This window comes from Schistocerca serialis, chromosome 1, assembly GCF_023864345.2.
Source record: "Schistocerca serialis cubense isolate TAMUIC-IGC-003099 chromosome 1, iqSchSeri2.2, whole genome shotgun sequence".
Taxonomy (NCBI): Eukaryota; Metazoa; Arthropoda; class Insecta; order Orthoptera; family Acrididae; genus Schistocerca; species Schistocerca serialis.
In genome coordinates, this window is record NC_064638.1 from 80,794,879 (window position 1) to 80,818,624 (window position 23,746).

At 40.1% G+C, this 23,746-nt stretch overlaps 1 protein-coding gene across 2 annotated transcripts in view; it reads right to left on the reverse strand.

The window, feature by feature from the left end:
* LOC126462196 (cohesin subunit SA-1) overlaps nt 1–23,746 on the reverse strand; it is a 154,665-nt gene that overhangs the window by 96,539 nt on the left and 34,380 nt on the right. For both annotated transcript variants that reach the window (XM_050096057.1, XM_050096056.1), the window contains exons 4-9: nt 20,817–21,010; nt 20,489–20,662; nt 3,028–3,232; nt 1,885–2,110; nt 1,614–1,767; nt 1,330–1,478 (exon numbers count right to left, since the gene is read on the reverse strand). In XM_050096057.1, coding sequence (XP_049952014.1) covers nt 1,330–1,478; nt 1,614–1,767; nt 1,885–2,110; nt 3,028–3,232; nt 20,489–20,662; nt 20,817–21,010 — 1,102 coding nt within the window. The remainder of the gene's footprint in view (nt 1–1,329; nt 1,479–1,613; nt 1,768–1,884; nt 2,111–3,027; nt 3,233–20,488; nt 20,663–20,816; nt 21,011–23,746) is intronic.

Here is a 23,746-nt window from a genome sequence, read left to right on the forward strand (position 1 = left end):
TAATGCACTTTTTATAAACTATTCATAATTTTTGGAATCGTGAGAGGAACAAAGGCTTCTTGCACTGGTTTTGTAAGGGAAGAAAGCTATTATTGTGTATGCTGCTGGTGAATATGAATGCACCTAATATGTTGTTAATGTTTAAGTCTGAGACAAAATATATTGGTTATACTTATTATTATTATTATTTTTAGTTAATCATCACGTGTCCTGTTTTTTCAGCATGTTCAAATAATTAACTGGCTTTTACTAAACTGCATTTTGTTTCATGAAGTGATTAAATACCAGAGCTGTGCTTGTCTCCTGTTAAAATTGCTAAGGAAAGATTTGAAATTTTAAAACTGATGTTATCCTCACTGTGTATGGCGATCAGTTCTCAGGTTACCTCCATACTTAAACCTGATTTAAACACAATAAAATTTGCACTATAGTGAAACAATACTTGTAACAGAAGAATATTACATTTACAATGACAAACTTGAAATGTAAAGCAACAGTTTTGTATTTTACTATCCAGTAGGCTTCTCATAATGGTTACAAATGTAAATTCGAAGAGGAATAACATCTGAATAGATGACAGAACAATTCACTGACAATGTACAGGTCAACAACACTACTGATAGTGAGAATAGTAATGCAAGCACCAGCGATTTCTCACAGGACACTGACCATGGCTACAAACAGTGTACTTACACACATGGCCTTAATTTCACATTGTAGGTGAGTATCATGACAACATTTTTAAGACGAGTAGCAGCAGGGATGTGCACTCTCTCTCTCTCTCTCTCTCTCTCTCTCTCTCTCTCTCTCTCTCTCTTTTGTAGTCCATCACCTCACATGTGGCTGGTTTTCTTCCCCTTATGTGCAGCAGCTCTCAGTTCATAGTACACTTCACCAACTACACACTGCATATGCAGAACATCCCACACATACTTCACATGTCTGATAATAGTAGTCACAGGCAGATGGAATACAGACTACTGACTTAACAAAAATTTTGACTGCTAAAATGAAAACAAGATAGGAAAACTATGTTTTTTATCATGAATGTGGAGCACACAAAACAAAGCCATTATAGAGATAATGCAATCCTTTATTAACATGATGATGATAGAGGAGGAGGAGGAGGATTGCCTAATTTCAATCCACAATACACCACTGGATTAGAATATGTATAATCAGTGTTTAAATAAAAAGTATTTCATGCTGTATAAGAATTATCAGCTCCACAAATGAATAGTTACAACGCAGAAAGAAGATTCCCATGAAGTATGACAGAATATAAGATAGTTATCTACAATCTCTTACTAAAAATATTTGACTACTTACTTTAAAATGCTTATAACAAGCCTGACAGCTTGTACTGCAACATCATACTCTTTGTCCAAAGTCATTGCAACAATACGATCCTTGAATTTGCTTGTGAACAATTCCAACTTTCCTTTCAACTCTTCTGAGGCATACAGTGGCTGCAGAGCCTGAATAAAACAATTTTAACACAATTAAAGACAGCAAGATAATGAATAATTACTCTCAAGAGTGAAGATGAGAATAGAAGAATGAAGTTCAGACTGCTGAACAGTTTTCTGTTTACTGTTTTCTAACATTCTTACCTGCAAACATTTCAAACGAACTTCTCCAACTTTGTCATGTAACGTCCAACCAATGTATTTCAGATATGAGTCATCAAGGAAATTTTGATGAAACTTTTTCATCCAAACTCCTATTTCTGCCATGCAAATTGCCCGAATCTCAGGAAGAGTATCCCTGTAGAATTCATATTTCTCATAGCACAGAACATAATAAGCAATTTGAGCATATTGCAAAGTACTGATAAAATACCTTTAAGAAACACACAAATTGTGTCATGTTGTATCTTATTACCTGTATCTGTGAACAAACACAGATTTAAACATGTAAGTAAGCATATTTTTTATCTCATCCATGTTTTCTTCAAGTTCCTGTCGTTTTGCCATAAGAGATTCAAGCCGATCACTGGCACGCTTATCGCGGGTCTTCTGTCGTTCTGATTCATACTGGCGTTGGGTATTGTCAAGATTTATTGATACAGTTAAAGCAACATCAACAAGTGCAGTCATCAACTTCATGGCTGAAAATACAACAAACAATAAAGTACAGATTTCTTTAAAGGAGCTATATAGGAAATGATAAATAGGACATGGTGACTGATACTGAAAAATAGGTGGGCAACTAAGCCATGACCTAACGTAGAGAGAAGTCTCTCATTTCTCAGATGTGTGGCAAGGAAAACAAAAATATGAAGAAAAAAATACTATTAGGTGGACAGGACAAAATTAAGTAAATGCAAAATTATTAATTACATGAGTAGAAAGTAGTTTTGATAACAACAAACAAAAATAGAGAACTATAAGAATATTATATCTATCACATTAGAAGTAAGAAATGGATTGCAACGTATTTCAAACTGGCAGAGCTAAATTGCACCACCAACCACCCAATAAAGAGTGAGGAAACAAGGGAGAAAGACAAAAGTAAACACAAAAAGTGAGAAGACAAGAAAATGGATGCCACACTCGGGACAAAAAGTGAAATAAAAGCACCATGCAATTCAATATACTGTTGAAGTTTCTTCTCCAAATACATTCTTCCTTAAAGTGGGGCATGTTTCCCTATTATTCAGATAAATGCAGTACTTGAAATTACATTTCAAGACAGAAAGAATAAATGATGAAGTATACTGAAAGATGACTAAAAAGGCAGCACAAAATTTGACAGTGCTAAGGAGGTATGGATTAATGGCATATGATGGCTAGGTTATTAGCATCCAGTGTCAAGCAAAGTATGGTTAGAGAATTGCACGGAACAGTGTAAGAAGGTTAACAAACGGAAAAGATTTATATTAAAAATAAAATTTCAAGCAGTAGACTGCAGTATGTTTGTGAACGTACAAATATTCACACCTTCAGTCACAAAGTGATAAAACTATCACTGTAAGTTTAAATTTCTAAAATCAATTGGTACAGTTTCAGTGCTTATAGTCCTTACCTGCCAATGTGGCTGTATGTCGGAATGCACGGACTTGGGAATCAGACAAACCTGTCAGTAGTGAAATTACATTGTCCATTAGGTATTGGTCATAAATGATGGAGTACTGACATTGCTTCACAAGTATCTGCACAAATTCGCAGAAATTGTTTCTGAATTTTTTCCAGGTCTGCCCCGACATGATGAGTGGATATTCTCCACTCTCCTGCATAAAAGTATTTATGTTTTGTTAATTACTCTCACCTCAAAGGCATAAATATATTTTTAAAAAATTAGAGTTTAAAATCTAGCTGATAGACTGCAGCCTGAGTTAACTGAAGTAACTGTAACCCATGCATTCACTACATACTATTAACACTAAACCACACTTAGTATAAACTTGTACTGTTGTTTAATCTCCCTCTCACTTGCAGTATGGCAAGGAGCAATACACTTACAAAGAAAAAGAGAGAAAACACTAATTATAACTACAAATAAAGTCCGCTGGTGTTATCAAATCACAGCATTTGATACTATGCCTCCGATAACTTGCCGCCCCCCCACCCAAAAGCACTTACAATGCAGTTAGCATCTGGATACCATCCAAGATTAACACTTGCAATGAAGTGACATTCCTTTACACACAAATCACTGAGCACAAAGTAATTCTAACCAGTCAGCTGTCAACCTGGAATTGGGTTTGGGGGAACAGGGCCAACAAATACTCATCACTAGGTAAATATCTATACATGGCAGCATCACTCTTTGGTAAAACAAGTTTAAACTGCATTTTTATACATTAGCAGCTGCCCACAAACCACAAATATTTCTCCCTTATGCCTAACAACCGTTTATATCATGATTTTATTTCTTAAGGAGAGGCATTTGATACGGTTCCGCACTTACGTTTAGTGAAAAAAATACGAGCTTACGGAATATCGGACCAGGTTTGTGATTGGATTCAGGATTTCCTAGAAGAAAGAACACAACATGTCATTCTTAACGGTTCAAAATCTGCAGATGTAGAGGTAATTTCGGGAGTACCGCAGGGAAGCGTGATAGGACCTTTATTGTTTACAATATACATAAATGACTTAGTTGACAACATCGGTAGCTCCGTGAGGCTATTTGCAGATGACACGGTTGTCTACAAGAAAGTAGCAACATCAGAAGACTCGTACGTACTCCAGGAGGACCTGCAGAGGATTAATGCATGGTGCGACAGCTGGCAGCTTTCCCTAAACGTAGATAAATGTAATATAATGCGCATACATAGGGGCAGAAATCCATTCCAGTACGATTATGCCATAGGTGGTAAATCATTGAAAGCGGTAACGACCGTAAAATACTTAGGAGTTACTATCCGGAGCGATCTGAAGTGGAATGATCACATAAAACAAATAGTGGGAAAAGCAGGCGCCAGGTTGAGATTCATAGGAAGAATTCTAAGAAAATGTGACTCATCGACGAAAGAAGTAGCTTACAAAACGCTTGTTCGTCCGATTCTTGAGTATTGCTCATCAGTATGGGACCCTTACCAGGTTGGATTAATAGAAGAGATAGACATGATCCAGCGAAAAGCAGCGCGATTCGTCATGGGGACATTTAGTCAGCGCGAGAGCGTTACGGAGATGCTGAACAAGCTCCAGTGGCGGACACTTCAAGAAAGGCGTTACGCAATACGGAGAGGTTTATTATCGAAATTACGAGAGAGCACATTCCGGGAAGAGATGGGCAACATATTACTACCGCCCACATATATCTCGCGTAATGATCACAACGAAAAGATCCGAGAAATTAGAGCAAATACGGAGACTTACAAGCAGTCGTTCTTCCCACGCACAATTCGTGAATGGAACAGGGAAGGGGGGATCAGATAGTGGTACAATAAGTACCCTCCGCCACACACCGTAAGGTGGCTCGCGGAGTATAGATGTAGATGTAGATGTAGACTTTTAGTCTCTGTTTTACTATATGCAGTTTTGTAATTTTCAATGCGATAGGGTCTGCAGCTGTGATGGATTTTTTGAAAGACTTCATGTTGCCTTCAGCTGCCGTTCTTTTTATTTCAAGTGTGATTGCACAATCACAGCCTTAGGTCATTTTCCAGTATTTCATGGATTTATTTTTGTCGCTGATCCTACGACTCCATTTTATGCTCATAAAATAAATCCAAGGTGTTTTACACTATTTTAGGAGCATGTTACTTTCAAGCAGTTGTTGCAAAGCCTTTGCTCATACACCAAAGTAAATAAAAAAACAATGCTAATAAACAACATTTGCTGCCCCCGACACTTTTGTTATTACGTTTCATTTTCCACAGTCAACAACATCAACGACACAGCAGTTGCGGCACTGTAGCTGCTGGGTATGCATGTGTAACTGCAAATGAACTATCTGTAACATTTAAACTGGACATCCCTAGGATGCAATTCACAAAACGTTGTTACTTTAGTATGTCGTTTCTACCATAGCACCGTGGTAGAAGTTGGTAGCAATGTCAGAGACAAACGGAAACTTTTCTCATGTGTCTGTCTACTTCTTTTTACCTCTCCTAATGGCTATGTATACATAATATGATTTTTTTAATGCAAATCTAAGGCCACATTTCTTTCGAATTATATAAGTTTCACTGGTCCCCTTGTACAATTAATTTTCAAAATCAGTACTTCAATTTTCGATGCTCACATATCAAAATTATGATTATTTAATAAAACAGAAGCATTATTATGAATGTCCACATTCCTATAACTTTCTCTAAGCAAAAATTGTGTCTGTCTAGCTTTGAGTTTTTTCACTTTGACCTGTTCACATTCTCCTTCTAGGCATACCCTAAAAAGTATAGTTTCCGCATAATAAGGGGAGTCCGAAGCAGTAGTTATTGAAAATGAAGAGATTTAAAATAAGGAACTTACTTCAAATTTTCTGGTAATGGCAGCAAATGACCACATAGTTACATTGACAAGTAAGCAAAATAATGACACCCCTTTTCAGACTTCTATACTACTACATGTTGATTTTGCAAAGCTGACAGCATCATCAACTTAGCAGTTGTCACATTCTCACTGCTCGATTACTGCAAATGAACCACGTAAGCTCCTAGATGCGATTTCCCGAAATGACATTACTTTCATGTGTCATTTCTACCAGAGCACTTGATCGGTGCACGGAGCAGACATTGATATCTATTTTAATTTTCACTGCTCAGGTATTGGAGATTTTAATGTGTGATAGAGAATGTAACATCAGTGTTATGAATGTGAAGGCTTCTACTTCTTTTTACCACTCTTAACGACCACATACTCACACCTTTTTCTTTGTGCACACCTGTGGCAAAGCACTTTCCAAGTAATATAGGGGTCACTGGCCCCCTGTACAATTAATATTCAAAATCGGTACTTCAATTTTCCTGTTCACATATTAATATTACATCGCACATTCTCACACAGACAATAATTTATCTTGCACAAAATGAAATAGGTTTGAAAGTAACGCTTCACAAACCACTATTCACAATATTTTCCAGTGACCTGTTAGAAATGTAAACAGTTGTGACATCACACTCATCAAAGGCATTTTGTTATTGTGCAGTATTGCACAGTCTTCGTCCTCAAGCCTTTGACACATTTTGCTGCCTGCAGACGCTTGTGTGTGTGCCAAAGATAGCTGATCTTTTCAAAATAGTATACTAGTAAGTGAGAAAGCTTCAGTGCAACCAATCTCAACTTTTGAATGTACAGATATGGTGGAATACAAATCAATTTGTTTTCATCTGTTGAATCGGCCGACACTACACACAAAATTTGGATTGTGAGAAATTTTTAAGTTTCGTTTGATATCACTACTTTATTAAAATCAAACGTTCTGAACAACTCTAAAATTTAATAATAATTAATTGACCATTATCTTATATTATATTCTGCTTGTTCTGTGACTGTCAAGCCATTTCAGCCTCTTGCCAATACTTAATGCAGTAGGTCACCTACGACGTAGGCGAAATCTGCGTGGGAAACTTTAAGTCTAGATTATAATCTCAACAAATTGTATGTTCCAGTAAGAAAGGTGCTGTAATAAGTAAATTCTGATACTAAAAGTTACTGGAGTGGATTTTTTAGCGTTATGGTGGGTGGGCATTAGCAGCCTACAAATCAATTTATTGCTTACTCGAGTTTTTATGCAAATAGTGTGTTCATTTTGTTATACAAGATTATCTGCAGATGTGGTGGTGTGTGTTTCCACTTTTCAGTGCTTTGCGTGTTCAGAGTATCTTACTCTAAAATGTTTTTCTTTTACTCGTTTGCTGAATGACAGTTACTGAAAGTTAACTGATATATGTATCTTCACTGAATTTATCTAAAGTAATGCCGAGTGTATGTTTTGTTTTGTTTTACGGCACAAAAAACAACATACACACCCAAGTCAAAACTATAAAACAGGAACACAGAGAGGAGTATAATAATAATGGCGTGAGATGAAGGCCTCCTGTTGGGTAGACCGCTCGCCTGGTGCAAGTCTTTCGATTTGACGCCACTTCGGCGACTTGCGCGTCGATGAGGATGAAATTATGATGATTAGGACAACACAACACCTAGTCCCTGAGCGGAGAAAATCTCCAACCCAGCCGGAAATCGAACCTGGGCCCTTAGGATTGACAGTCTGTCTCGCTGACCACTCAGCTACCGGGGCGGACACAGAGAGGAATTAAGTGACTATACGTCAGTCCCAATGTACAGAATAGGAGACAGCTAAAAATAGGCATGTGCAAAACAGCTAAAACAACACCATATAGAAATGGAGTTCCAAAACTAAAAATTAAATAGCCTTCACCATATTGCTTCGGCGGATAAAAAGTGAAACACGATCGACCCCCCATGCGTTATTTGCTAAAATGGCTGATAAATCAGATGGCAAATCAAAGCTGGAATGTAAAAAAAAAAAAAAAAGGCATTCCAGCAAAAAGTGGCGGACAGTTCAAATTTGGGTGCTATGTGTACAAAGTAGTGGGATAGCACCACTTAGCAAATGATGATGGCTAAAAAGACAGTGTTCAATACTCAGCCAAGTTAAAACAATCTCCTCCTGGTGGGAGGGCCGAGAGGAGGTCATCCACGGTGCTGGGAGAGGTTTAATAAGCCGAAGCTTATTCCCATGAAGGGCGGACTATTGACGACGCAAAAGGGACACCACCTCCTGACAGACGGCAATGCAGAGATCATCGGAGGGAACATAGGTACTCACATGCTGAGGTACGAAGACTGCAGCCCTGGTAGCAGTGCCAGCAGCTTCGTATCCTGGCAGGCTGACATGACCAGGGACCCACAGAAACATGACACTTGCTCCACAAAGAGTGAGCAAGTGACAGTGTTCCTGGACCTGCTGCACTACGGGATGAGCAGTGCACAGCTAAGGGGTGAGCAGTGTATAGCGCACATAGACTCTGGAGGGCACTTAGTGAGTCTGAGCAAAGGACACAATTGGAAACGCTGTTTCATCAAATGTACTCCGTGGCCTGATATAAGGTGAAGAATTCGGCTGCAAATACTGAGGAATGTGCCGGAAGCTGATATCGAAAGACACGGGTGCCAATGACAAAGGCACACCCAACCCGACAGTCAGTCCAAGAGCCATCAGTGTAGACAAAGATACCATCCTGAAGTTCCATGCGAAGGTCGTGAAACTGGAGGCGATAGACCGAGGCTGGAGTAGTGTCCTCAGGAAGCAAATGAAGGCCAAGGTTACCATGGGCCATTGCATGAAGCCAAGTGGTGAAGGGTTCGCACCCACTGGGAAAGTTGCAGGTAGTGTGTAGTTAGGCCACTGTAGCAAGTGGCAAAAGTGGATTCCAGGAGGTAACAGAGAAGAGGGGCGAGCCCCATACTGATCATCAAAGGAAACATCAAAGAAGACGGCGTAGGAAGGGTGGCCACGCATGGCAGACAAACAGCATGCATACCTGCTGAGAAGAAAGTCAGGGCGGTAGGACAGGGGTAGTTAAGCAGCTTCAGCATACAGACTCACAACCGGACTGGTGTTTACACCAGTCCGGTTGAGAGGCGCCTGTGGCCAAACGGATGCCATGACAATGGATAGCACTGAGACAGCGTAAGAGGGATGGGCATGTAGACGCATCAGCAAAGCACCCATAGTCTAGTTTTGAACGGACAAAGGACCAGTACAAAGGGAGGAGGGTGGTTTGATTGGCACCCCAGGAAGTACCATTGAGGATACATAGGAGATTGATGGACTGCATACAGCTGGCTGCCAGGTAAGATGCATGGGAGGACTAAGAGTGTTTTCTATCGAGCATGAGTTTCAACGAATGGAAAGGCAACAGGCCCAAGATGTAGAGATGGTGCGAGGAACCATTTGGACCAACAGAAATTCATACAGACTGCTTTGTAAGGGGCAATGCGAAAGCCATTGATGATGCTCCAGGACACCTTTCAATGACACAGGTCCATGGAGAACTGCAATAGATGGTAAAATTGTCTACAAAAAGAGAGCTGGAGATACCCAGTAGGAGACAGGACATTACAGGGTTAATGGCAATAGCAAAGAGAACGACGCGGAGGACAGAACCCTGAGGCATACCATTTTCCTGGATAAAGGTGTCCGATAAAGCAGGATCCACACGCACCTTGAAAACTCGGTCTTGTAAAAATGCCCAAGAAAAACAGGGCAGGTGCCCATGGAAGCCCCACATGTGAAGAGTATGAAAGATACCAGTTCTCCGGCAGGTGTCGTAGGCCTTCTCCAAATCGAAAAACACGGTCACAGTCTGGGATTTCCACAGAAAACCATTCATGACATGGGTGGACAAAATAACAAGATGGTCAACTGCAGAACACCGCACTCGAAACCCATACACTGATTTCATCAGTCAATTGTGAGACTCAAGCCACCACACCAGCCGGGCATGAATCATACATTCCATCACCTTGCAAATGCAGCTGGTAAGAGAGATGGGGCAGTGCTAGGTGGTGGTTTTTGTCCTTACCGGGCTTAGGTATGGGATGACGGTGGCTTCATGCCAGCATCAAGGAAATGTGCCCTCTGCCCAGATGCGGTTGTATGTGTTAAGCAGAAAGTGCTTGCCTGCAAGAGAAAGACGTTGCAACATCTGAATGTGGATGGCGACTGGCCCCGGGATGGAGGATCAGGATGAACTGAGAGCATGATCGAGCTCCCTCACAGTGAAGGCGGCATTGTAGCACTCACAATTCAGAGAAGAGGAGGGTACCCCCAAGGAGTCAGCAAACAGATAGCACACGGGAAATGGTCACTCAAGTAGGTGTCAGAAAGAACGGACCACTCAAGACGATGGACAAGATGGGTTGTGCAGAAGGATAGGTCCAAATGGGAATAGGTGTACGAGGAGTCGGACAGGAAAGTGGGTGCTCCACTGTTACGGCAGAAGAGGTTAAGGTGGTTGAGAAGGTCAGCCAAGGGGGCACCTCTCTGACAGGTCCTGGGAGAGCCCCAAAGGGGATGATTTGCATTAAAGTCACCGAGTAGCAAAAATGGGGGAGGTAGCTGCCAAATAAGCTGAAGGATGTCTGCTCTGGTGACAGCAAACAATGGAGGGAAAAACAATGGACGGAAAAAGCCAGTTGGGGAATGGAAAGGCAAACTGCCACAGCTTGAAGATTGGCAGCCAGTGAGATGGGTTGACTGTGAATGTCATCCCCTATGATCAGCATGATGCCCCCATGAGAGGGAATGCCAACCTCAGGGGGAAGGTCAGAACAAATTGGTAAGAAATGTGAAAGCTCAAAGCGGTCACGAGCGCGCAATTTCATTTCCTGAAGGCAGAGTACAAGGAGACGCTGCCGTAAATCCTCTTTGTGGGACCGAAGGCTGCCAACATGCCAATGGAGGAGAGTCATGAGGAAGGGATGTGGGGATGTCACCTCAGCAGCTGCCAAGTGACAACTGGAGAAGAGGCACTACTACAAGGCACAGAAGCAGGATCCTGCTCCGTGGAGTCCACAGAAGCATCAGCTTTCCTGTGCGGTCGATCTGTGGAGTCCAAGGCCGAAAAACGGTTGCTGGTGTGCACCGGCGACATGGAGGCTGGGCAGGCTAAGGTACCACGTGCCGACACTATCGAAGATGGTCTTCGAGGTGGCGAAGGAGAAGACCGTTTGCCTTTGGAGGACTTCTGTGAGCCTTTCCGGTCAGATGAAGACTCGTGTTGTTTGGCTGGAGTGACAGAGGAAGTCTTCACAGGAGTACTACTCCTGTCCTTTCCGGCCTATCAGTTGTGTAGCTGGTGGTCTCGCCCCTTGAGGCGAGAGTTTCACAGCTTGTTGCACAACTGGACGGGGCTATGCTACCTTGACACTGGGCAATTTCACGACCTCAGAGCTGAATTGGAGGTCGCATGTATGCATGGCCATGTATTTCATGGAGCAAGGGGTAACAAGTACAGAACTATAGGTACCAAACGGGGGAACACAGGGTTTGTGACTAGCCAATATCTTGTGAGCACCGGGATAAGGCACCTTATCCTTTACCGGGATCTCTTGAACAGCCTGCTCATCAAGATACACTGGACGCTGACAGGGCAAGCGGCATGGCTGCCATTGCAGTTGATACAGTGGGTAGAGTAAGGTGGACAATCGCCCTTGTCCGCATCCCTACCACAGGTGACACATGTGGCTGGGTGTCGACAAGACATTCTAGTGTGGTTAAAACGACGACACTGGTAGCAATGTATCGGGTTCGAAATGTATGGCCGGACGGTGATAATTTCATAGCCTGCTTTCAGCTTGGGCAGAAGCACCACTCTATCGAAGGTGAGAAAGAGAGTACAGGTGAGCACTAAGGAGGAATGTACCTTTTTCACTACACAATGAACGGCAATGACACCCCAATCAGAGAGGTAAGATTGTTTATCGACCACTGACCGTTGAGCAGCCTAGTGTAAATTACACCTCGGGAAGAATTCCAAGTTCTGTGGGCCTCAACATGAATAGGGTAACTGTGGAGAATTGAGGCTACAAGCAGATGTTATGCTTGAGAATCCAAAGTGGTATCCAAAAGCAAAGTGCTATTCCATAAAAGAGAGCAGAATTTCACAGGGTAAGCAATTGCATCTACACCTTTTTGAATAATAAATGGATTTACCGTGGCGAAGGCATGACTGTCTTCAGTACGTGAAACCACGAGGAACCGTGGTGCAGTGGGAAGGGTCTTTGAATCATTAGCCTCATTGCGTTTACATTTTGCAGAAGTTGAGTGGGAACATGATTAAATCATCGCGAGGAAATCTCCCATGATTGTCAGCATCTCCGATGGCATGCTCCTTCCAAATGGGGGCCCCCTTCATAAGGGGGTGCACATGTCTTAAGTGATTGTTCACACCTCAGGTCACACCTCCCGAACACCTGACAGAGGGACCAATCAGCAATTTGGGAAGGTTACAGCTCAGATAATCACCCCTCCCTGGGCCTGGCCTGTACCAGGGGACACGTGCGAACCCTACCAGTCGACCTGGGACAGGGAATTACGGGTTACTCAGTCACCTGTTACGCGTCAGACGCATGGGCCGGCCTTTAGGAGCGCACAGAGAGGAAGAAGAAAAATAGAGGATCCTCAAACGCCGAAAGGAGAGAAGGGAAACAAAGAAAGGAAAAGGGAGCGAAAAACAAAAGTGAGACTGTTCGCATGTCATTGACAGAATGCAGAACATTCCTAAGAATATCCGAGACATGTTCCCCAAGGGAGGGGAAAAAGAATAGCAAGAGGATAGACATGCAGTACGGAAGGGAAAAAATGCCGCAAAGGCCGGGGCCCCGTGGTAGCCAGGCATGAACCTGCCAAAGAGTGGCGAGCCCCTTGGAGGGGCAGACTGTATGTAACCTTTCTTTTTCTGGAGTATGTAACACAATGTTTCTTCATCTCATATATTCATCAAACTTGTCTGGTTATCTGATAACTGAATGTACAGTGTTCGCCACGTTCTTTTTGAGACACATATAGGTCATACACATGCATTCTGCGTCTCTTAATAGGAAATGAGACAATGCAGCACTCATCTCAAAGTACAGTGGCGTTGTAGGATCCATATTTTGCAAGGCAGTTAGAATTCATTAATACCTCCTTGGCAAAATACCTCCCCAATTCCACCACAAACTGACAAAACATATGGGACATAGTGTGATCAAGCCATCGACTGATGCAACGTTTTTGTCTATCAACCCCTTCATATTGTCACTCCATAGAGGAACTACATGCCATTTACGAATCCAAGTACTTTCAATTTTGCTCTGTTCATTCGTTCCCAAGACGCACTGTAGAAATCAGTTCTCTCTCTCTCTCTCTCTCTCTCTCTCTCTCTCAGTGAACCACAGATAATTTAGTGACCTACATTAACTGCAGTAGTGTAACACTGCCAAAAAGGTAAAATCTTAATTATTCATACCAATAAAAATTCATTGCATATTAAAATATTAGCATGCGCGGCCACACACACACACACACACACACACACACACACACACACACACACACACACACACAGCGATGGTGTAAAATTATGACAGAGGTAGCGCTTGAAAATGGCACAGCACAGAAATCTGCTGATCTTGTGATATAAATGACAGTGATGGTATAACAGGCATGGTGGAAACTGGAACTTCCTTTTATTAAGTATGTGTTGCCACTCATATGTTACTGTTGTACATTTTACACTGATCTGAAGTACAATTCTAAGCACCAACACAGGTTTGTTATAGATACTCATAACAATCAAACAATTATGATTTAGAAGCAAATCCATCTATCAATATTGCTGGTTCTGTCATTTTTACACATGCATTTCCTTGGAGAACAGAGTTAAAATCCAAGTAGGAAAGTAGATTTCTGTTGTGACTGTGTGCCCTCTCAACAGCACATATCTGTGTTACTTTCGAAAGGTCTGAAATACCTACATTTTAACACATGGGTGTGCTCAACAGACCAAGACCTAAGGAGATTTATTTCAGAAACTTAACTGTTGCCCCAAACTCATTTCTATTTGCAAAACTTCCAACGATATCAAAGTATTAAATACAAAAAGTAAAGCTAGAAACAAGTGACGCTACTGCTTGGTTTTATTCAGTGTCCACCCTTGCAGTAATTCTAACGCACGGCAAAGAGTAGCCTCTTAACACAAACTAAACAGATGAGTACCTTATTCACCTGTACAACGCAGTATGAAGCGAAAAATGAAATTCCTATGCTTCTTTTCTTTCTGTGATGCACAACACTTGAGATTACTTTTCTGCCACTCTACTTATCCATCACTCAAAGGGCTGAGAAACAAAATTTCTTAAATAATATAGATAATATTGCACATGAAAAAAATGTGATAGAATTTGAAAAAGTATTGTCAAAATATCAAACATTCAAATGATAAAAATGCACTCCACACACTAAATGCTTACTAAGTTAGCAGTAAAAAAAAAAAGTATTATTCTCTACCTCTAAAACATAAGGCAAAAAAGCACTTCATGCTGCTTTAGGTGTCTGTTACTACTGTAATACTAAATGTAAGGTATGTCAAAGGTCTTGCAGTGGAATGGAGCAATGTAGTTTCCCAATGAAGAAACGCATTTCTAAAAAAATACTGAACTGAGACAATACATGCCTACCCAGCAAACACACTGCTGAGAACATCTGAAAACAAAACGTTAAAACTATTAAACAGATCAATATTTGGAAAATGAGATTCCTTTGTCAGTCGTCAAATTCTTACAATGGTCAAATTCTTGCAACTGATTGTTGTCAAATGCTTTGCAAATATTTGTTTATGTAAAGTTCGGAGTATGTTTTTCTTTATTCTTATATCTTGCCTACTATCTGAATTCATCTCATCCCTCTCTCTGTTTCTCCTTTTATATTCCAGAATTTTATTTGTTATATGGCACTGTTAACACTGCCCCAGTCTCATTTTAGTTGCACCTAAACAGATTTAGTTGCAGTGCATTACCATATTCGCTAGTATTTTAAAATAGTGGCACAAGGAAAACAGTATTCTTTGCAGCACCAGTTATTTTGCTTTAGAACCTAACAGCAATTTCCTAAAGCATTTGGTACTAAGTTTCTCTATTCAAACAACAATCTCCTCTGCAAAACAATTTTTCTGGATCAACTAAATTCCAATACTATAAGTAAACAAGCCCTGCATCCTAGTTGGTAAATTTTACATCTGACAACATGTATGATGTTTGTTCCACTTTATTCATGAAAAAAACACACAGCTACCCTATATGTGTGACAACATGTCACCTCATCTATTTCTTAAAAATGAACTGCAAACAGATGCTCTATGACTGTTTACTAGCACTACAAGTTCCACAACATTAAAATTGTACTTTCAGGTACATTTAAATAAATAAAAATAGTACCTGAGAGATTTAGAAATCATAACATTTTTTAAAATGACACGAATCTAGTGAAACAAAAATATAACGTTACATATGATATGTAGCTGACAAAAGCAAATTTAAATATAGTAATCAACTTACTAATTTGCAAATCATTTACACGAAAAAGTTGAGCACATTGGACATTCCATCACTCCCAGTCAGGTTTTGATAAATTCACTGAAATAATTACAACAGTTAAAATTTAAAACAAGCAGAATGAAGAAGACAACCACAAAAGCGTCCTCCCTTTTCCTGGTTTTACAACTTTACTGTTCTTTTTAAAGTTGACCTGCTTGTTTTATATTTTGACTATCACCATTAGTTTAACGAATTTATTATAACCTGACTGGGAATGAGGGAGCATCAAATGCATTCAACTTTCAAAACAAATAATCTGACTATCTCTCAATATAGCAGAGATGCCGAATCATGATAGGCACAATAAAAAGATTCACGCAATCATAGCTTTCGGCCATTAAGGCCTTTGTCAGCAGTAGACACACACACACAAACGCAACTTGCGCACATGTCTGCAGTCTCAAAGAGTGTAGTTTCAGCTCTCTGAGATTGCAGACGTGTGTGTGTGTGTGTGTGTGTGTGTGTACTGCTGACAAAGGCCTTAATGGCCGAAAGCTATGATTGTGTGAATCTTTTCATTGTGCCTATTGTGACTCAGCATCTGTGCTATATGGTAAGTAGCAACTTCCCTTCTCTGGTATTGTTACATTCTGTCCTGGATTTTCCATTGTTTGATTTTTTACTACTATCTCTGAATCACTTTTGTGAATTACGTATTGTGCATCACTTTATATTTTCTTCTCCCCAGATTCTTGTCATTTCAAAAGACAAATTATAATTTCTTAATCTCTCATGTGATATTCTCCTTCATTAAGATGTACCTGTAGATTCAACTCTCATGTTGTAAAACCGATAATACTCTTAAAGAACCATACAACAGCTCTTTGCAGTTTATTTTTCAAGAATGCATACCTTCAGTTGTGGGGGTCCATGTTATAAAGTTTGCTCTTATCATCTAGTAAATCTGATGTCTATAACTTTTGGGCCCATATATTTCAGGAGTCATTAGACAAAAATCTAGGAATATCACTATACAAGCTTCCTCATGAGATTCACAAAGTTAGCACTTTTAGATCATTCCACTGTTTTATTCTTATACAGAACCTCTCCATCGACCATAAATCAATGTAATTCCCATCTCCCATATCCACTTCTTGTATTGCAAACTGCAGCTGTATACGGTCAACTACCCACAAGCATACACAAATGCCAGCAATTGTCACTGTTTAAACTTCCAACAAAGGTGTACCATTCCATCTCTAAGATACCAGTCAACACTACCGTATTCTTGAAGATACACGGTACAAATATCTAACTCTGTCAGCTTTCATACGAACTTAGAATCACTACAGGAACCGTTCCATTCAAATAAGTTGACAGAAAGAATATTCTTGAAAGTTTGCTGTAGATGAGTGAAACTAGTACCGAAAAGCAACACGAGACTAAACTACGCTACCGTACTATTTAGTAGGAAAACATGTCATCACTTATCTGGAAGAAGATTACGTGGAATTGACAGTACATGTTGCTGAACAAAGCTAATGTCTTGATGTTTTGAAGAGATTTACTTTCAATCTGAAATCGTTAAAGATAATGGAAGGAGTAAAGGTTAACAACTTGACACAGTTGTGGGGCTAAGCAGTTGACAGGCACACTAAAAATTACATACTTCTTCCATTATTTGTACATCACTCAGGACTTTTCAGTATCTGATTAACAGAGAAGTATGTATTGTTACAGGTCTGGACATGGCTGCAGTATGTAACATTCCTTGCTGATACTGGTGGGAGGGGGGTGGGGTGGGGGGTTGTGAGAGGGGAATGATGTGGGCATGCGGAGGGAGGAGAGGGAGGGAAGTGTGGCTGATGGACTGATGGCTGCAAGCAAGCGTATGAGAGAGGAATGTGTCCTCTCGATACTTCACCCCCCCCCCCCCCCCGAAAAAAAAAAATTCACTAGTTTTTCTAAATTATGGTAATGGGAACTGTCCCTACAAACCCATTCTTCTACCCTGCAATCTTCCTGCCACTTGCCCACTTGCCCCTTTCCCCTCCCTGGCCTCTTGGCCCCTCTTAACTCATCTTATAATCACACTTTTCTCTCCACAGTATCTCTTTTCCTCTCATGTATCCCCTTCTCATCTCACAATCGTGTGCCACACACAACTACCTCTTGCTTGAGCTCCCTGGTGTCCCATCATCATCATCATCATCATCATCATCATTATCGTCTCATCTCATCCCCTGGCTGCATCTACATCCTAGATCTGCCCCCTTCTCCTCCACTTACTAGCTGCACAAAGCAGCCCCTCAACCCAATTGCGTTGTGCTGCAGCTCCACTGTAGTTTGCAAGTGTGTGTTCCTTATCAATTAGCTTTGAAAGAGAATGTTGCCCAGAAGCTTAGCAATGTTTTCAGTCTTATTCAAGTTCCTGTCGACTGTTCAATGCCTCAACTGTATGGTGAGTTGTTATCTTTATCCCTTCCAATATTAATATTCATCTGTTTCAGGATAAAAGAAAAGAACAAAGTGGATCACACAAAAGGAAAAAAAGTGTCTGGAAGAGAAAATGACCTGTCCCTTACATGAGCAAGTAAGAGACAAGTGGTAAAGAAAATAATCTTCTACATTATCAAGACTACAATTATAAATAATGGAACCTTAATCATTCTTCCTTGGAGTAGATGGATGATACAATTAAAAGTATACATTTCAGGACGGTGTAACTCAAGATAAAAATGTAAGTACATCAATAAAAAATGAGTAAACTCAGTAACACAATAAATGAGTACTACAGCAGTGTTCAAGGCAATAAGGTTTTACACTGTCAGTCTAGGAGACCAAAGTGTACAAATGTACTTTTCTGTTTGTTCAGTTGTTCATAAAATCCTTCAATTTGAAGTAAAGATATATATTATAAGGCAATTTGAAATAACTCTTAAATTTCACTTCTCTAGTTTTTGCGGGTTGATGATTCCATTCTGCTGTACAATATATTAACAACAGGTCTAATTATCAGTCAGGTGTTCCAAGCAATATATTAGTAGCTGTCACTCTGGACCCCTGCCATCAAATTACGTACACCTACTTCCAGCCTGGTTAAAATCTACATGCCAACCTTGTCTAATACCAGCATCTAAGAAGGACAACTGCAGTCACGTCTGTGTAAGAAGCTTCTTGACAGCTAACAGTGCTGTTGCCAGCTTTCAGATGTGTAGCACTGAAGGCTGCAGGCAAAAACAATAGTCACCTACATAACTGTGACACCACTGATGCATTGCCCTAGAGATGTTTACAAAATGGCTTCACCTGATTGATTGAAGTAGGAAGCAAAGCTGATGCAGTCAGCCTACTCTGCAACTGTCAGGGATCATCTTACACCAGATCAGGATAGGCTGATCATCTTCTACTCGGAGACGACACATTCTGGAGGTAATGCAGCTGCTAAGAGCGCTCAGCATCAAAAAAGGCTGTTCTGCTCAGCTGAACAAGTCAAATAATGGATGTGACACCAGTGTGTGAGGCACTACACAATTACCCAAGCTACACGAGTCATCAATGTTGCTATTTACTTCAATCTGATTATCATGAACTACTAAAGCAGCATCCCACAGCAAATAGCAACGGATATTAGAAAAGAAGATGAGAGAAAGGTCATTCATGGACAATTCTAACCACATACAAGTATTTCTTCTTGCTGGCAACTTATTAGAGTGTACAAAAGAATGTAAACCACGGGAACAAGCCTTGCAAACAGGGAACAAGATGCAGAATATTAACACAAATTCAGCACAGTCTTCTTCATTCTACACAGGTGTGCCATTTAGAGCCATGTCAATGTGTCTATATGTGGACAAAGGGTGAAATGCAAACCAATTATAAATTTATGTTTTGAAAACAAGGTTTCAAAGACAATCACAAAAATGCACTTTCTATCCTCTTTGACTTTAAAATGGAATATGAGAACTGTATGGCCTTTTGTGAAAAATGAGACAGAAGATTCAGTGGGGAAGCATGATTTTGAAGCTAAGCCTAAGAGATAAAGTTATTAATTTGAGAGTTGGAAAAACTGATTATTTATGCAAAGAACAGCCATAAAGCAATTTAAGTAATGTGTGGCAGTTAAAAGATGCCACTAATGCTGTAATTTTGGTTCACTTGTTGAATGCCTAAAAAAACACATTCCTGGTTATCCAGCTAGGTGGCAATGTATTCTTTTTGTTCTGACAGCATATGTTTGGAAACTGCTACTTTTATTGGATACAACTATATTCTGAATTAATTCTAAACTCTAAAATGCTATTTCAGTAATCATTTGCTTGAAAGTATATCTAAAAATTATATCTACTTTTCCCCTTTCCCTCAATAGTACAAACAAGCTGGGAATCAGTTAAAAAAAAAAAAAAAAGTTAATTTGTTAGATGCCATCATCACAGTTTTCTAGGTATGGAATAATGGAATATTTTGAACAGACACCTTCTCACCTTCCTCAGATAAATTACAATTGTCATTTCAAATATAATTCATGCCAATGTAACACATATGAGTTAAATATATGGAAGCAATTCCTGAAATGTCAGCTATTATTGACCCTGGAATAGCGTACTAGGTATAAAACATATACAGTATGAAATAAAACACAAAAAAAGCTCATACTATCAACCACACAGCGTAAGGCGGACAGATAGAAATACTATGAAAATTATCAGCAAATACAAAATAAATGAAAATGGTTAAAAGCTAATATTACAATAATTCTGTGAATAAATAATTCAGTAACAGTAATTACACAGGTAATATGCCTAACATAACAAGCTTTAAATACACAACAAAAGATACGGGCAGATGAGCAATTAAGCAAGCATCATATTTTGCAATACTCTGCATCAGTACATTTAAGGAACAAACTTGCAAGTGAATGCATTAAAATGTACATTTATAAGTTGAACGGAATGACCTTAAGGAAGAATTACCGAAAACTGTAATCATACTTCATCAAACTCCTCTGTCATCTTTCTGATGATAGCAGCATGTTCCATTGAGGACTGCATGGAAGGTGTGATCTTTCCCTTACAACCAGAAGCGTTGATGAAGAATTGCATTAATGCAAGCAGGGCAGAATCACGATTGCTCTTGTAAGACTCGATCCAGTCATCCACAATCACCTATATCACAAAAAAATCTCATTTCCTACAATTACAAACCGAGTCACCTCAGCTATAAGTAGACTTTTTTATTTAGAAAAATGCCATGAGCCTTTGATAAATCACATAAGCATCATTAAAATGCACAAAGAAAAAAATCCAACACATATGTCACCTGGAGTGATATCTTGCCCTGACGGACCACAAAATAGAGACACGTTTCATCTTCAGACAGCATTTCTGAAATGGGTTTGCGGCCAGGTCGACGTCTCCTAGGTTCTTCACTTGCAAGCACACGCTTTGGTGGTGGTGGAGGAGGAGCAACTGGTGTAGATGGAGTTATACCAGCAGCGGCAGCAGCTGCTGCAGCTACGGAACAAAAGATTACTGTATTATCAAGTATAGCGAAGATAGTACTAACAATACTGTTTCAGTAGGATACATAACAATCATGTACAAATGAATGGTTTCACAGCAATACATACTGACAAAATTTTCTCAAGCTTCCAGTAGAGTGAAGTGGTTAAATGTCCACAAGCTTTTGTTCGAGTGCTTCTCGGCTACCGTTAAGTTGTGGCTGCTGCTGTCTTTATATAGGTGCATTGCCATCTGTGACATCACTGGTTCTCACTCCAGTACCATATGAGGTGTGTTCAGAAAATAAGTGTACCGTTACTGTCACAGGCTTTTTTTTTAGGGCTGGCAATGCTGAGCAATAGAGGGGGATCTTCTGACTGGACTAAGCATCGAAGGAATGTGGTAGTATGTAAATTCACATTGGAGTGTCCAGTTGTGCGAAAGATGTCAGTAACAAAATCCCGCCAAGTGTGTAAAGACATGCTGTGATGAACTTCCTTAGTCGCAGAAGAAATAACAGTGTGCAGCAAAGATGTTATGAAGAGAATGAGTGTGTTTAAGTGTAGGGAATTCACTGGTGGCAGAACAAATATTCATTACAAACAGTGGAATGGAAGATTTTCCATCCTGACCAGTGAGTTGATGCAAAAAAATTGGGGAAATCAAAATACCGGCAATTGACAGTGGATGAAATTTCTGCAATAGTTCCATAATTCTTCAGAGCTCTCACATATAAGACACTCACAGAAACGTTACAATACTAGAAAATGCAGGCCAGATTGGTCCCAAAGTTGCTGACAGAGTAGCACAAGAAAAATTGGGTCAATAGTTCTCGTGAGGTTTTTGTGTGTGCGTGTGTGTGTGTGTGTGTGTGTGTGTGTGAGACCTGAACTGGAAGGTAAGGATTTTCTGAGCTCTACTGTGACTGGAGTTGAAATGTGGGTGGCTCATTACATGATGGGGGAGGGAGGGGGGGGGGGGGGGGAGAAAAAAAAAAGAGAGAGGAAAAAACAGTTGTCACAGTGGTGTCACACCACTTCAACATTCACCAAAACATTCAAAATCACAATTTTAAGCAAAAAATCATGGCCTCAGTGGTTTGGTCCAAAAAGGCATCATTTTGGTTAAATTTCTGCCTGAAAGGGTGGTCATGAAAGCACAATGATATTGTGACATCCTATAAAAAACTCAAAAGGAGCATTCAAAATAAACAGAGGGGAGTGTGCTTGTTGCACACCAACACCTGTACTCACACAGCCACAACTATCAAGGCAATCTCAGACTTATTTGATTGGGATGCTTTGAAACCCCCCCCCCCCCCCCCCAATATTCCCATTTTAGCACCTTCAGGTCATCATTTTTTCCTCTCCCTTAATGCACACACAAGTGGAATCAAATTTTCAAGCAACAGGCAAGAGCACAAAGAGTTTCATTGTGTGAGACGGGGAGTTCTTCGAGGAGGGCATAAAGAAGGTTGTGCCATGGCTCACCACATTCACGGAACGGAATGATGATTATGTGGAAAAATAGTAGACAAGCGTATCAACAATATCCTGTAATTATTTTTCAAATACACTTTCTCTAAAAAATATAAAAGTCTACTACACTTACTTTCTGAACATGTCTCGTATATGGTAATGTTTTCATTGTGCAATCACCACTACATCTTCAAACTTCCGATATGCAGGTTCTAAACTGTGCTTGGCTCCAGGCCACCATCTTTGTTGACACTGTTGTCAGAAAATTTTATCTCAATTGCTCCTTTCATATGCTCGCCCAGAAACCATTTGTCTGTTTAATAACAGATGTCTCGAAGATATGTAACTCAGTATTAATTTCCCAGAGCATGTTCTGTTACCGATGATTTTTCAGGATACTGTAGGTGGAAACACACCTGAATTCTACATGGCACTGTTGAAGAATAAGCATGGTCTACGTCACATAAAACTATCCACACCCACTGGTATTTTGTGTATCCCCTGGTGTTGCAAGGCGAAGTGATTGAGATAAAAATTTCTTACAAGACAGTGGCATACAAAGAAGTGCAGCTCAGTACCGGTCACTGGAAGGCTGAAACAGATGTGGTAGGTTTGCAATGAAAACATTACTGTAAATGGTGCTGGCATGAGCACCAGTGGCATTACAGGATGGCAGTAGAGCTGCATAAGGATGGCAGTAGCAATCACATGACAATCACCACTTGACAATGGAGGGGGGGATAAAGAAAATTCTATCTCTAAGGAACAACTAAATAGTTATCACACACCTATACAAGCAAATACAACTTATGGGTAACAACACTTTGCTCCCACTTTTTCAAAACATTTACCTTTAATACCTTCACAGTTCCCCACTTTTTAATCAGACACTTATTTTATGAGACTGAACACAAAAGCATACGCAAGTAAGCATTTATGTAAAACCAAGTAATATTACTGTTATGAAGAACTATGGTAAGCTAAACTAGTTTTGATTCCTTTTCCAAAAGAATTATTCACACCAGAAAAAATAATTACTTCATCACAACCTCAAAATTAATCTTCGATACTGAGAAATGCTATTCCTTGCAGGTATAGAAACTAATTTTGTTACCAATGTGACTGAAACTGCTATGCCTCATCCTATCACGTTACATAAAATCCATACTGAATAGTTCGTGTGTAATACACATTCTTGTATATTTATAATACTGTTGAAAATCACAGTATTTCAAATACAACACTGTAATCAAAGTCATCCACAATGATG